Source organism: Cyprinus carpio, chromosome A13 (genome assembly GCF_018340385.1).
Source record: "Cyprinus carpio isolate SPL01 chromosome A13, ASM1834038v1, whole genome shotgun sequence".
NCBI lineage: Eukaryota > Metazoa > Chordata > Actinopteri > Cypriniformes > Cyprinidae > Cyprinus > Cyprinus carpio.
The window spans coordinates 8,143,312-8,157,387 of NC_056584.1; the positions used below are offsets into that span (position 1 = coordinate 8,143,312).

Sequence of the window (14,076 nt, forward strand, 5' to 3'; positions counted from 1 at the left end):
ACTTTGGACCACTCAGCAGCAGTCCAGTCCTTTTTGTCTTTAGCCCAGACGAGACGCTTCTGACGCTGTCTGTTGTTCAAGAGCAGCTTGACACAAGGAATGCGACAGCTGAAACCCATATCTTGCATACGTCTGTGCGTAGTGGTTCTTGAAGCACTGACTCCAGCTGCAGTCCACTCTTTGTGAATCTCCCCTACATTGTTGAATGGGTTTTGTTTCACAATCCTCTCCAGGGTGCGTTTATCCCTATTGTTTGTATACTTTTTTCTACCACATCTTTTCCTTCCCTTCGACTCTCTATTGATGTGCTTGGACACAGAGCTCTGTGAACAGCCAGCCTCTTTTGCAATGACCTTTTGTGTCTTGCCCTCCTTGTGCAAGATGTCAGTGGTCATCTTTTGGACAACTGTCAAGTCAGCAGTCTTCCCCATGATTGTGTTGCCTACAGAACTAGACTGAGAGACCATTTAAAGGCCTTTGCAGGTGTTTTGAGTTAATTAGCTGATTAGAGTGTGGCACCAGGTGTCTTCAATAATGAACCTTTTCACAATATTCTAATTTGCTGAGATACTGAATTTGGGATTTTTCTTATTTGGGAGTTATAATCATCAAAATTAAAAGAAATAAACATTTGAAATATATCAGTCTGTGTGTAATGAATGAATATAATATACAAGTTTCACTTTTTGAATGGAGTTAGTGAAATACATCAACTTTTTGATGATATTCTAATTATATGACCAGCACCTGTAATTGGCGGAGATGGTGCTGCTGAGTTCGGATGCCGTCCAGGTCGCTCTGCTTAGATTGTGTTTTTATTTACTTTTTACTTTCTTTTGCTCTTTCTTTTTACACACATATCGTCTGCACTGATCACTTACGACAAAGGAACACTTTTGGACATTGGACACCGCTTCACTAACCTGTTTCAGGACACTTTATCCTCCAACCCATCGTGGCCATCTGAGATTCTCCGGAACGCTGAGATGAACAATGGCCACTTAAATAACCCACCACGGAGACGGATCAAGAAACACAGCGGGAAACGCACTGGGATTCGCAACAGACTGAGGAAAAGAGCACACAGCTCTCCTCTACCGAGCATTCTGCTTGCCAATATCCAATCTCTGGAGAATAAGATGGACGATCTTAGAGCCAGGATAAGTTTCCAACGGGACATTAGGGACTGTAACATCCTTTGTTTGTCTGAAACATGGCTAACGACCTTGGTCCCGGACACTGCTGTAACGCTGTCTGATAACTTCTCTGTTTTACGGATGGACAGGACAGTAGAGGCCGGTAAATCCAAAGGTGGTGGAGTGTGTTTCATGATCAACAAGAAATGGGTGTGACCCCAGGAATATCTCCACTCTGTTGCACTCCTGCTCGCCTTATCTGGAACATTTATCCATTATTTGCCGCCCTTTCTATCTGCCCCGGGAATTTTCATTGATCATCGTTACTGCTGTCTACATTCCACCACAGGCAGACACAAGCTTGGCTTTGTCTAAGCTTCACGATGTGCTAAGCGGTTACATTAACAAATCTCCTGATTTTAACGATTTTAACAAAGCCAACCTCAGGCAGGTTGTGCTTAACTTTTATCAACATGTATCCTGTCCAACCAGAGGACTGAATACACTGGATCATTGCTACTCTCAGTTTAAGAATGCCTACAAAGCTCGCTCACTACCGGCTTTTGGCAAATCAGACTATGCCGCCATTTTCCTCACACCGGAATATAAACAAAGGCTCGTTCAAGAACCCCTGGTGCAGAGGGTGGTGGTGGAGGGAGGAATGCCTACAAAGCTCGTATGGGGGTTGTGTGTGTTGTGTATGGAATTTTGCTATCATCTTTTATCCTATTTTTTCGTAGTTGTCTTTGGTTTTTTGGTGTTTGCACTCGTAATTGTTTGTGATTTGACTTGCCAAATATTCTCGTTGGTCTTGACTGAGTCCAGCAATATGCTTTTTTCTACTTCAAAACAAAAGCACATTTGCATGTCGCACCTGAAAATGTGTGGAAAACGTTCTATGCTTGCGCTCCAGGTGTCACCATTTAAGCAACCTCCTTTTTTCCAAAGCACTCTGTAGCCTGCCTTTCTAGGATGAATCATTTTAAAAAGGATGAAAGCTGATTCGTTGATTCAATTCTTGTCACATGACCAGCGGTGCACTTGCTGCGTTCTGAAAAGTTTAGATGTTTCTAATTTAATTTTCTACCTGTTACATTGTGTTTTATTAACGTCTAAATCCTACATAGCCTTAAACTTATCCTTTACAATAATGAAATACTAATTAATGTTGTACAGTGTGACAAATTAGGCTATATTTATGTGCACATGCCCAGTAGTGCCAAACGTATCCCTTCTAGCTTTAACCGCGCATATGCGTCATATCCCGAGCTTTGCGTGTCTGCGCTGTGCCAAGGCATCAGTCATCTTAATTTTTGACCACAGACATGATGTCAGCAAACAGCAGCATTTAAAAAAAAATAAATGTAAATAAAGTACATAAAAAATAATTTTATCCTACAGCTCCAAATTTATCCCACAGTGTCCTGCAGAGTTTAGCTCCAACCCTAATTAAACACATTTGAAACAGCTAATCAAGCTCTTACTTGACACACTAGAAACTTCCAGATAGGTGTGTTAAGGCCAGTTGGAGCTAAACTCTGCAGGGTAATGTAATAATAATAATGTAAATGTAAAATTATTTTCTTAGAATAGGAGATATGCTGTCTCTCGCATCATATGCATTATCAATAGTTAAGTGTGTGGTCTTGAAGAGGATAATTTTAGACCGCTACTTAAAGACCCTGAAAAGGGGAGCAGTCACTGAGCTAGCACATAGATATCATCAGATAGCTATGTACCTAGGAAGGACTACCAAAAAGGTGGCCCGATTGAAACTACCCAAACTACAAAGAGTAGGCTGTCTACTTACGACCCAAAGGAGGGGAGACAGCACTGTCTAGGGCTCAAGAAAGGGCTCAAGAAACTGCTACTTAAAGCCCTAAGCTTTAAGTAGCAGTTGGTCTGCCTTGGTCTCTCACACGCACTTCAAACAGACGGCTCCTGAAGACAGCAAAGTGTGGATGGGTATTCAGCAGGTGCCCTTTTATAGTTCCAGGCATCCCGCCAATGACACCATGGGCCAGGTGGGCCAATAAATTGGTTGCCGTTGTTTCACGATTGCTTCAGACACCGGTCATGCAGGCTGCATTTCCCATAGTGCCCACTAGGGGGGACAGAGTTGAGTTTCCTAGTAGGGGAACAATAACACAGGGTTAAACGTTTGCATGTACACTCAAAAAAATTATTCTCCAACACTGTTCAGTTTATTTAGAAAAATCTTTTTCATTTAACACCATTATGTTAAGTTTCCCATTTAAATAATTGCATTGTGTTAAACCAGAGGTGACAAATGTCGGTCCTGGAGAGCCGCAGCCCTGCAGAGTTTTGCTTCAACCCTAATCAAACACATCTGAACAAGCTAATCCAGGTCTGAAGGGTTACTAGAAAGCTACAGGCGGGTGAGTTTTAATTAGGGTTGGAGCTGAACTATGCAGTTCGCCACCCCTGTTTTAAACTGACTTGAAATAAATGCGTTTTGATTCAACTCAATATTTTCATTTTGAAAGAACATGTTTCAATTAAGTAGCCCAAAAATGTGTTGCTTTACTACGATTTACTTAAGTAAATTAAGTTAATCCAACACAATTTTTTACAACCACTAAATTCATTTGAGTTGAGAGTACATAAACAATTTTATGTAGGAAGTGGATTTTCCCTTCCCATCATGCTATGCACAGGGCTTGATAAGGAGAGTAATATTGAAATAAAATGTTATTTTAGGCATTTGTTATTAAGATGATAAAATTGGGAGGCTTGTTAATGTTTAATGCTCTTTTATGTTTGTATTCAAAACATTGTGGTGAAGTGTAGTGCATGTGCTTGGGTAAAGGACCTACTAACATAAATCAAAGTTGTTTTAATAATAAAAAAGCAACCACTTTAGGCATGTCATGAATCTAACAATACCATCTTATGCCTATCAAATTGGCTAATGCTTTAAGTAAAGTAAATTCTAGGATGTCTGCCTAATAATTTATTTTCCAGTTAATTGTTTTAGTTTGAGTTCAACAAGCATAAAAAAATCACTTCGTTAATTTCATTTAAATTATATTTGATCAAAATGAGTTGGCTCAACTCAATTACATTTCATTGCATGAATTTGTTTTTTATGAGTTGGGGCTACATATATTTATTGGATGGAAATCCTGCCCTTAATTAAATTGAGTTAATCCAGTGAATTATTTTTTGGGTGAGAAATAAAATAATGTAAAAGCTTAAGAGTGTGCAATTTCTACAACACTAGCATAACTAAACCAAAGTTTCAAATGTGTTTATGCACTTATATATTTGTTTCCAATCTCTTTTAAAATTAAAATGGGTCCTATATGTTTACAATTTTGAATGAAAATATTTCAGATGAAGTGGGGGTGGATTGGGTTGGTGGTGCTGGGGGATGGCATAACAATGTTGAACAGGTAAATTTGATTGACACAGTAAATTCATGCAAAAATGTAAAATTTTCGCAAATATCCCAAATATATTCTATTAGTTTTGCATCCCATTAATGAGTGAATTAGTCTGTCACCATGCAGGCATGTGTATTGGCATTAATTTACAGTTTAGGAATAAGTTGTTTATGTATACTTATGTATGTATACAAGTCTGATTTGATTTAACTATAATTTATAAACACTGGAATATTATTTCAAAGCATTTGAGATATTCAGGTAAATGCCCACACACACAAAGAGACATTGTGCATGACCAGTCTTGTGAAACGTTTTATTTTTGTTTCCAGGCAGTTACACAACCATCAGGTTTCGAATCATAATGATATAGTTTTTTTTCCACCCCCGTGGAAAAAGGGAGGGTGTTTTTAACTGTTCTTCAAAGCTTCCATAAATTATATAGCAGAATATATATATATATATATATACATTGATATCTTTTCAACAGTAAAGTGGATGCCAACGGCTGTTCCTGGTCCACATACACTTTCATTTTCCAATTCATATAGCCTTGGAATGACATGAAGTTGAATAAATAATAAAATATTGAATTACCAAATTTTATTTTTTTAAGTGAATACATCTTTTGAATAATACCAATCATTTTTGCTGGTTTGTCAGATTTGTGTACATAGCAACAGATAAGTAAGTAACACTAATGTGAGATGTGTCAGATGACAGCTCTCACATGACATGCCCAAGTTAAAATGTTGTTGCTTTACTAAATTTGGAGAAATCATGTTTCTTATTTTGCTTCCATTTTACTTCTTCATCTGCAGATTTGCAACACTGAATGTATGAAAAGGACACATGATTTACATTTCTAAAATGTATAACGCTGTTATTGACTAAAATCTTTATAACATTTCATAACATTTCTTAACATAAAGTTAAAAGCATAACTATATGCATATATGTTTTTATTATGATTGACTTTTTGTATGATTCATAATGAGTCATAATGAGTGCTTTTTGTACGCTCATCAATATCTGGTTCAAAACATGAGAGAAGTTCTGCAAAGAATGCATCATTTTATGCTAAAATGTGAATGTGAATTGTTAAAGTGTAGCAGGAACCATGCATTGCAAGTTCACTCATGGCTGTCAACTGTGACATTCACAGAAGTGTAATCAGAATTATTAAGTGTAGTCTGATTCATCAAACAGTAGAATACAAAAAAAAAAAAAGACAAAAGTGTTGTCCAAGAGTGCATCTTGTACTCTAAAAACTATTTAGAAACTGATTAAAAAACTGCAAAAAGCACATTACTAATTAGAAATCTAAAAGTAAAACTAAATTTAACCTAAATTGTAATATTTAAAAAAGCAAAATTGAAAATGAAAATGAAAAGTATAAAAATTCAAAAACATTAATAAAAACCTTAAAATTATATAAAAAATTGTAAAATAACAGTTGTGTAGATCAGTTGGCATATTTTGCTTGTTCTTTTGCTTGCATGTGAAACATGGTAAAAGGTTCTCAGCTCTGACCACTGACTTTGCATAGTACATGCTGAGGTTATAACACCTGTAAGCAAGACGTTTATTTTAATCTTCATCATTGTGTTTAGATCATCTTGTAAAGCTGGGGCCTTTTCCCACTCCTAACTGAGTTGCAAGACATGTAATTCATTCATTTTTTGAACCTAATTTTTAGTATTTGCTTCAAGTTAAACTGATTTTATCAGCAACTTTCATTGTCATGTCCATTTTTGTTGTCTGCAGACGTGCATCTTAGACAGACCTGTAAACTTGCGACCTTATCTCGGACTGGTGCTGTCCAGTAAAACTCCAGCTAAGGAAAGTTGCTGTAAAATACAAAATCATAAAATATAACTTTTAGTATTTGCTTGAGGTCCAGAAAACTATGTTATTTAGAAACGTCATCACTATTTAAATTTTTTAGTTTTGGAGAACATATTTTTTAAATTTGCAAATAAATAAATGTAAATACCTACTTTTATACCCATGCTTAACATCACCTTTAAGAACGAGCCTTTTTTAAGTTCTCTGAAACACATTCAGGATAGTCTGTTTCAGAAATGGTTACAAACAAGTTCATGCAATGCATAAAAGTTGTTCCTCCATCATACAAAAAGGTTTTGCAACATCGTCTGATGCATGTGAGAATGAAACATTTAGAAACACTCATAGTATTAGCACAGAAACATCAACATGAACAGATCTTTGGACTTTTGAAATAAAGCATAATGACGAATCCTCCTGTTCAGTATCACCGCACTGACCCCAGTCCTCCCTGACACTGTTTCCTAATGGATTGTTATAATTTTTCAGCTGCGTCAGGTCAAATGCAGTATGAGATAAAGCTAGGTCAAGAGTTTAATTAATTACACTCCTAAATTACTAATTCTTTTGACCAAGGCAAGCCACTGGGGTCAAAAAAAGATGGTACTTTCCCTTCACTGGGATTTTCCAATAAAGCAGGGCTTCAGACTTCCAGTAAGATATTCCCAATAACCAAAAGGAAAAGGCAGGATAAGGACATCCTGTGGATTTTACAGATGTAGAGAGGGAATGTGAAGATATGTTCAGAGTAATGAGGCTCCCATAAAGTCTTGGTTAAGCATACGATAGTATAATGTTTTAGAGCTACATGAGAACAGAGCTGACAGGAAACATGCACCATCAAATCTCAGGTGGATTTACATTATAAATGCAGAAGCTGTACATTTACATTTAGCAGGTGCTTACAAATCCTTAAAAATGAGAAGCATTTTATTAATCATAAGCAATCATAATCAGCAGTGTTTTCAGTATTGCAATGTTATGTTTCAGAAGTAAACTGGAATAAAAAATAAAATAGAAAAGAAGAAAGATAGGATAAAAATATAATATATTTATTTATATATCAGACATCACATATGAAAAATCTTTGTTTCTTTTCATTTTTGTCATCACAAAAAATGTTGTTTATTGTCTGTTTTCACTGACGGATCACTAACAATGAACTCTGATTCATCATGTGTCTTTCTTTCATGTGGCTCAACCACCAGAAAAAAAAAGTTTGAATTAAAAGTTGTAAAACCAAGATTATTGGAGTATTTTTTACGAGAAAATGCTATTTCAGCTTTTCTTCTTCAAAATTTTGAGTTTAATTCAGTGTTTTACTTGATGTCTCTTTACTGATTCAAAAAAAATTCTACACCAGATGTTAAGTTATGCCATCCCAGAAAACCAGTGACACCTTTCATTTATTTATTTTTACAGTGAATTTCTGGCAACCACGGCTGCCCTTTTGTTGTGTATTTTTGTGTAATTATTTTGTTTGTTTGTTATAGCCATAAATAGGCTATATATAGTCCAAGGATAATATCCATATCACTTTTTTAGCCATTTTAATAGTATTAACTATCAGTTAAATTATTGTAAACAACCGAGAACCTAAATCAGGTAGAAGAACAGAAGACATTCATGAAGTCACTAGGCTGCTTTAAGATTTTTTTCCCGCCTTATGATTAAGAGCTCCCTGATGTTTGTGTTTCTTATCTCATGTCTGCTTATGTTTCTGGTTGCTATATAAATCCTTGCCTTCCCCTCTACTGATCGGTCAAGTACGATAGCAGTGGAGAGCTGTCTTCGGGGATACACTGTGTTGCTCCACCCAACTCTACGCTCACGCTCATGAAGCCTATAAAAACTGGGTCCGTTATTTCCACAAACTGTTTAAGGTGAATGAAAGAAGATCGAATTGAAATTCTGTTTTTCTTTCTTGCGCGTCCGATATCAGATTTGTTTTTCTTCCTTCAGAAGAAATGACAAAAAAGCTCAGAATGCTAAACATTTTAAAATGGCATCCCAAAAAGAACAATATTCCAGGTAGGAAGAGTTAATCCTTTTTAGATCTCCTAGTACCATTTTAGATTATGGAACGCTATTCACTATTAACTAGCATGCATTTCACTAGCATATTCAACTAAACATAACTATTACAACAACTATACTTACTATCAATAAGCAGCAAATTAGGAGTTTTAGTGAAAACTCTTAATGAATAGTGAATATGTGTTCCCTAATCTATGAAATGCCTTCAGGAGTCTTCAATAGTCAATCATATTTCAAAATTTTGTGTACTGAAACACAAAAACATAACCTTATTTTGTTGCGTAACCTATATGTGCATAGTAATCTTGTTTATAGTAAAGATCTGCATTAACATTCTACATTGTACAGAAATTTTAAAAATGTGTAGAATTTTTTGTCCAGTGTTTTGTCAGCAGTAAATCATTTCACTGTATATTTCAGCCCACTTAAATGAGAATCTTAAGTGTAATATTTAAAATGTATATTATTGCTGTTGTTATAAATGTATTTGTATGCAAGCAAGATCAGTTATTATTACTGATAATTTATTTGAATTTAATTACTGACAATGACAATGATGTTTTTACAGTAATTCAGGTGCATCACAAATATCAATATCTCATATCCTAACTAGGCTATTCGTGTAAACTCCATGGAAACTTACTTTTTTCCATATACATTACATCATACTGTATATATGACTGACTTTTAGAATGATACAATCCAACGTTGTTTGTGCACAGTTAAAAAAAAAACGTATTTTTTTTCTGATTTCTACAGCGGTCCCCACTTTTAAGCAGAATCTACAAGAACGCCGCTTTGTGGACGCAGGGAAACATCTGATCACCCGAGAAGACCGTCTGTTTGAGCTGAAGCAGGATGGGATTGGATCCAAAATGAAGCTGGTGGAGGAAGAGGAAGATTCAGAGGCTAGACTAGCAAAAGACTACGAGGACTGGCTGGAGTCGGTGAAGCAGACACTGGAAAACTCCCTCGACTTCCAGAGTCCTGAGGAGCAGGAGGTGCTGAAAGAAGCAGTCCAAGCCATACTGCAGGAGGAGGAGCAAGACATGCGCTGGGAAGGGTTTCAAGAAAAGGAACGCCCACCATGGAGGCCGAGGAGGTGTAAACAGAACCACGAGGATCTGCTGAAGCGACTTGTTCAGAGGAGGATGGAAGAAGCACAGTTAGATTCAAGCATTGAGATAAATTCCTCCTTGCAGCAATCAATCATTTGCAAAGCGAAACGACTGAAAGAAGACTTGATGAAAGTTGCAACATGGGTGAGCAGCTGCTACCCAGAACAGGAGAATGTGTGCCAGCTTTATGCCACACTGTACCATAAGACCTTCAGTGCAAGACTGAGAGAAATCACAGAGAACACATTGTGTGATGAGGACTGTGTCCTTTTATTGCAGTTGGTGAACGAGGATTACCCCAAGTAAGAGAAGCAAGTGACACTATACTGTTTTATTGTTATTTTAGGGAACTTTATTTTACTTTTCTTTACTTTACTTTACAAGTGAAACAAGGATTTGTTATCACTACATCAGATGTTTCTCTTGGTTACTTGATTATAATTTGGTCTATAAATTGGTTATTTAAATATAAAAAAAAAATATTCTGTCATCATTTTCTCACCATCATGTTGTTCCAAACCTGTATTCGTTTTTATTGTTATTATACTGTATTTGATTTGTGGACTCCACTGACTTTCAGTGTAAGGACAAAAGCAGTTGAGACATTCTTCAAAATATCTTCTTTTGCACTCCGCAGAAGAAAGTCAGTCAATACAGGTTTGGAACGACTGAGTAAATGATGACAGAATAGTAATTTTTAGGTGAACTATCCCTTAAAATGGTCATTTTTCTTTCTTAGTGAGTTATATTTTGTCTTTCTTTGTTTGCAGCATTCTAAATGGCAAAATGCTAAAAGAAGTGATTGATCACTCCAAGCTTGATCCTCTGCTTCCTGAAGACAAGATTGCACCACTGGAACAGCAGTTTTTGACCATAGAAGAGGTTTGATGTTTTGTGATGCCTTTAAATGTTATAAAACATGGCTCTATTTTCTCCGTCACTTTAAGGCAAGACACCACAGGTGAACAGGGTAATGTGAGTTTTTAATAATAGATACTTCCCCAGTTAATTAATTGCATTACGACATTACATTTTTTTGTAACTTTTCTGTAATGTTATGCTTATATATGCACATGAGACATTTTTACGATACTTCCCCAGTTAATTAATTGCATTACGACATTACTTTTTGTAATAAAAACATTAATAAAAATATAGATTCTTATTTCATTTTGTTGAAAATGATTTAAAAGGTTTTTAGGATCTCTTTTTATCACTCAGTAAATCAGAAAAAGCTGTCACCAGCCTTTTTTTTCAGAGTAACATATTATATAAACCAGGCAAATGATATGAAAAATCCCTCTGTAATAACCTTCAAAACATATAATAACACTGTAAAGTTAGGTGTCTGATAGTGTTAATGAAGTGGCTTAGTGAAGGAGCAAAAAACACATTTAAAGCTATATTTAAATCTACAGACACAAATTGATAAAGTGTAATAAAATAAATACATAAATGTCTGAAAAAAATATTTTTTTTGGAAGCAAAATTTACCAGTGCATGAAATAAAAACAATGTTTTGTTTGTAGAATCTAGCCATAGAAAGCTTAAGTTTTAATTTTCTCATATTATTGTTCACTAGAGGGAGGTGACCAAGTGCCTTCACAAAATTTTGGAGAGAGAAGAAACAGCCTGGAAGGAGGGAGAACTTCCACAGCTGAGAGACCAGGTGTATTGCTGTGATCAGGCCATTGATGTCATCCAGGTAATGAAAAAGAGGAAAAAGCAACCATTCTTTCCCTTCAGCAAATAATTGATTTCTGGATGAAAACATAATTTTTTTTCTTTCCCCCATCTCCTAGTGCTTTCATAAACATGTAGAGTATGCGCAAAAGGTGCTTGGCGATGAGACAAAAGCACAGAGGATCACATGCCAGATGAGACATTTTCTGACAGAGTAAGCTTTTTTAACTCATTCGTTTTATATTCATCTCTTAAAATACCAATAAGAGCCTTGTTTATCATTCCTGCTTGTCTGTGCTGCTAAATATTTAACACAAATTATTATAATTAATCCAATTTCCATCCCTACAGTTACAAAGCATTTCATGCAAAGGCCATGAAGAGCAAGCAGGCCAACACTGAGGCTGTTTTGATGGTCAACCTCTCATGCCTCATACAGTGCAGGTGGGTGTCACTTTTATTCAGCTGTAACATCATATCAAATCTTTTGAATTTGTGTTGAAAGTGTTCTCTCTCTCCCCCCATACAGAGACTACATTACAAACAAAGCTCATCTGTTCCCTGAAGATGTGAAAACTGATTGTCTCTCATTATTGGCTACCATGATAAAAGGCAGCCACTACCACTTTACTTCTAATATGCTTAAGGAACTTAAGGTAAAAACTAAATGTAGTTTCTTTCACTGTTATGTAATAAAAAAACAACTGTTATTGTTTGCCAAAGTTCTGTCAAACTTTTAGCATATGAGTTGTGAATGTTGATGTTCAGTTTTAGGATGTAGTATATCTTACAACATCTGAGCATGAGAAAAGTAAAAGATAAAAATAATAAAATTCCTGAAATTTATTTTAAAGGACAATGTTATGTAGAAAAGGCTTCTGGGCCATTTTTGGGAAATGGTGGAATTTTTACTATAATTAAAAAAAAAATATATGATCATTAGTATTTGTATAATATATATATAAAAAAATATATACACTTTTGTTAAAAAGTTTGGGGTCACACAGTTGTGTTTTCAGGACTCTTTCGTGAATGGGAAGTTCAAAAGAACAGCATTTATTTGAAATAGAAATATTATGTACATTTATAAATGTCTTTACTTTCAATTTTGATCAGTTTAGTTAATCCTTGCTGAATAGAAATATTCATTTCTTTTTTTTTAAATTCAAATTTTATAATGGTAGTAAATATAAAAATACGCATATATTTTATTTGAAAAAGTAATTATTACTAAAAGTTCAAGAAATCGTATTTTCACACCTCTGGCCCCAGGTATGTATATGTATTTTAATATTTATATATTTAATACATGTAATTTAAATAGATAACAGATTTTTCCGCTAGCTTTATCAAAACACTCCTATTTAATTATGGCTATAAATAAACCAGACCCTAATCTAGACCAACACAATAGATTTTCCTTATTTTCAAAAACCCTCATTGAGGTGATTTGTCTTGGCAGTGAACACACTCATGTGAGCAGCTGGCTGCCACGTCCTGATTCTTCCATTGTATATAAAAAGCCAAACTATTACCTTTTATTAAGTGCTCGTCTAGTTCATATGAAAGGACTACATAAATGGTGGCTTGAGCAGGTCCAGATCATGACCAGATCCTGCATCGTAGTTCATATGCATTAAAATAACCATGTGTCAATGTATGTGTTTCTGCAGGACTTGTACAGGAAGGTTGGTTCCAGCGAGTGGCTCAAAGACAGTGAGGTTGTATGTGAAGAGCTGCTTGCAAAGCTGGACAGACATATTCAGAAATTCAACAATTTGGATAAAATGTGTTGCCAGGTATAAACATATAAAAGATTGATTTGCTGAGTCATTTTTGGTCCATTTCAGATTGACTGATTGTTTTATTTGATTGATATGATGACTAGGAGCTGCTTGGTGGAATGCATAAGGAGTTTCTAGCTGAATATGTCCGGAAAATGATGAAGCAAAAGATCAAACTTTCAGATAAAACACAGCAACAGATGGCAGCATCATCACTCTGTATAAACAGTGAACGTATACATACATACTTCACTGCAGCTGTAAGTACGCTCGTCCTACTTAAAGGTCATTGTTTTGTTCAACTATTGTCTGTTATCCCAGTTTAATATGCAAATAATTGCTTAGGAAACCAATTTAATGATTATTTAATTTTTAAATCCTCATTCATTCATAATGACAGGGATCAAATATGGATTGGTTGAAAGACATCCTTCCCAATTTAGCAGGCCTGCTGAAGCTACAGGACCCAAACACTATAAAGTTAGAGCTGGCAAGTCTGATGAAGCTTTACCCTGATCTCAGGTATGGTGGTTTCTGCTGTGCAATTATTCATGCAAAAAAAAAAAAAAAAAAAAAGTTGCACTTTTCTCATGTCTGTTTTCTTGTTACAGTGAGTGTCATATTTCCGCTTGGCTGAGACTCAAGGGAAATCTTTCTCCATCAGACCTCAAGAAGATCTTGGAGACCATCACTTTCAGCAAGGATCAGCTCAGGGAAATGCAGGACTCACTTCAGTTTGGCAAGAGCTTCTTTTCTATAGTGAGGGTCAAATGAATTTTGCTTAATAACATTGCTTGTGTATGTTTGCTTGCTTTTGTACAACTGCTTGTGCTTGATCATTTTGTAATCGTTTTGTACATAGTGAAATTCTTTGTGAATAAAATTGCAAATCACCATTTTTATATTTTGTGTTATTCCTTAAAAATTTGTCTTTGTTTTTATTCTCCAGTTTACCACTGTAATGTGGATTATGAAAAATAAACCTCAGAAAATTTATGGTAACTGTGTCTTGTTATTAACATCGGAAAATTCTAGTACACACATCTTAATAGTTCTTTGCCCC

General features: G+C 35.4%; 1 protein-coding gene across 2 annotated transcripts; it reads left to right on the forward strand.

Moving 5' to 3' along the window:
* Positions 1-8,147: 8,147 nt before the first annotated feature.
* On the forward strand, positions 8,148-14,009 carry LOC109103835 (tumor necrosis factor alpha-induced protein 2-like). 2 transcript variants are annotated; one of them, XM_042768578.1, is made up of 11 exons: positions 8,148-8,274; positions 9,188-9,848; positions 10,317-10,428; positions 11,129-11,251; positions 11,349-11,443; positions 11,581-11,673; positions 11,759-11,885; positions 12,903-13,028; positions 13,118-13,273; positions 13,414-13,535; positions 13,625-14,009. In XM_042768578.1, exons 2-11 carry the CDS (start codon positions 9,304-9,306, stop codon positions 13,785-13,787), a joined length of 1,662 nt encoding a protein of 553 aa, XP_042624512.1. In that variant the 5' UTR covers positions 8,148-8,274; positions 9,188-9,303; the 3' UTR covers positions 13,788-14,009. The 2 variants fall into 2 exon arrangements, with proteins under 2 accessions (XP_042624512.1, XP_042624511.1); XM_042768577.1 differs by lacking the exon at positions 8,148-8,274 and adding an exon at positions 8,283-8,422.
* The last annotated feature ends 67 nt before the right edge of the window (positions 14,010-14,076 follow it).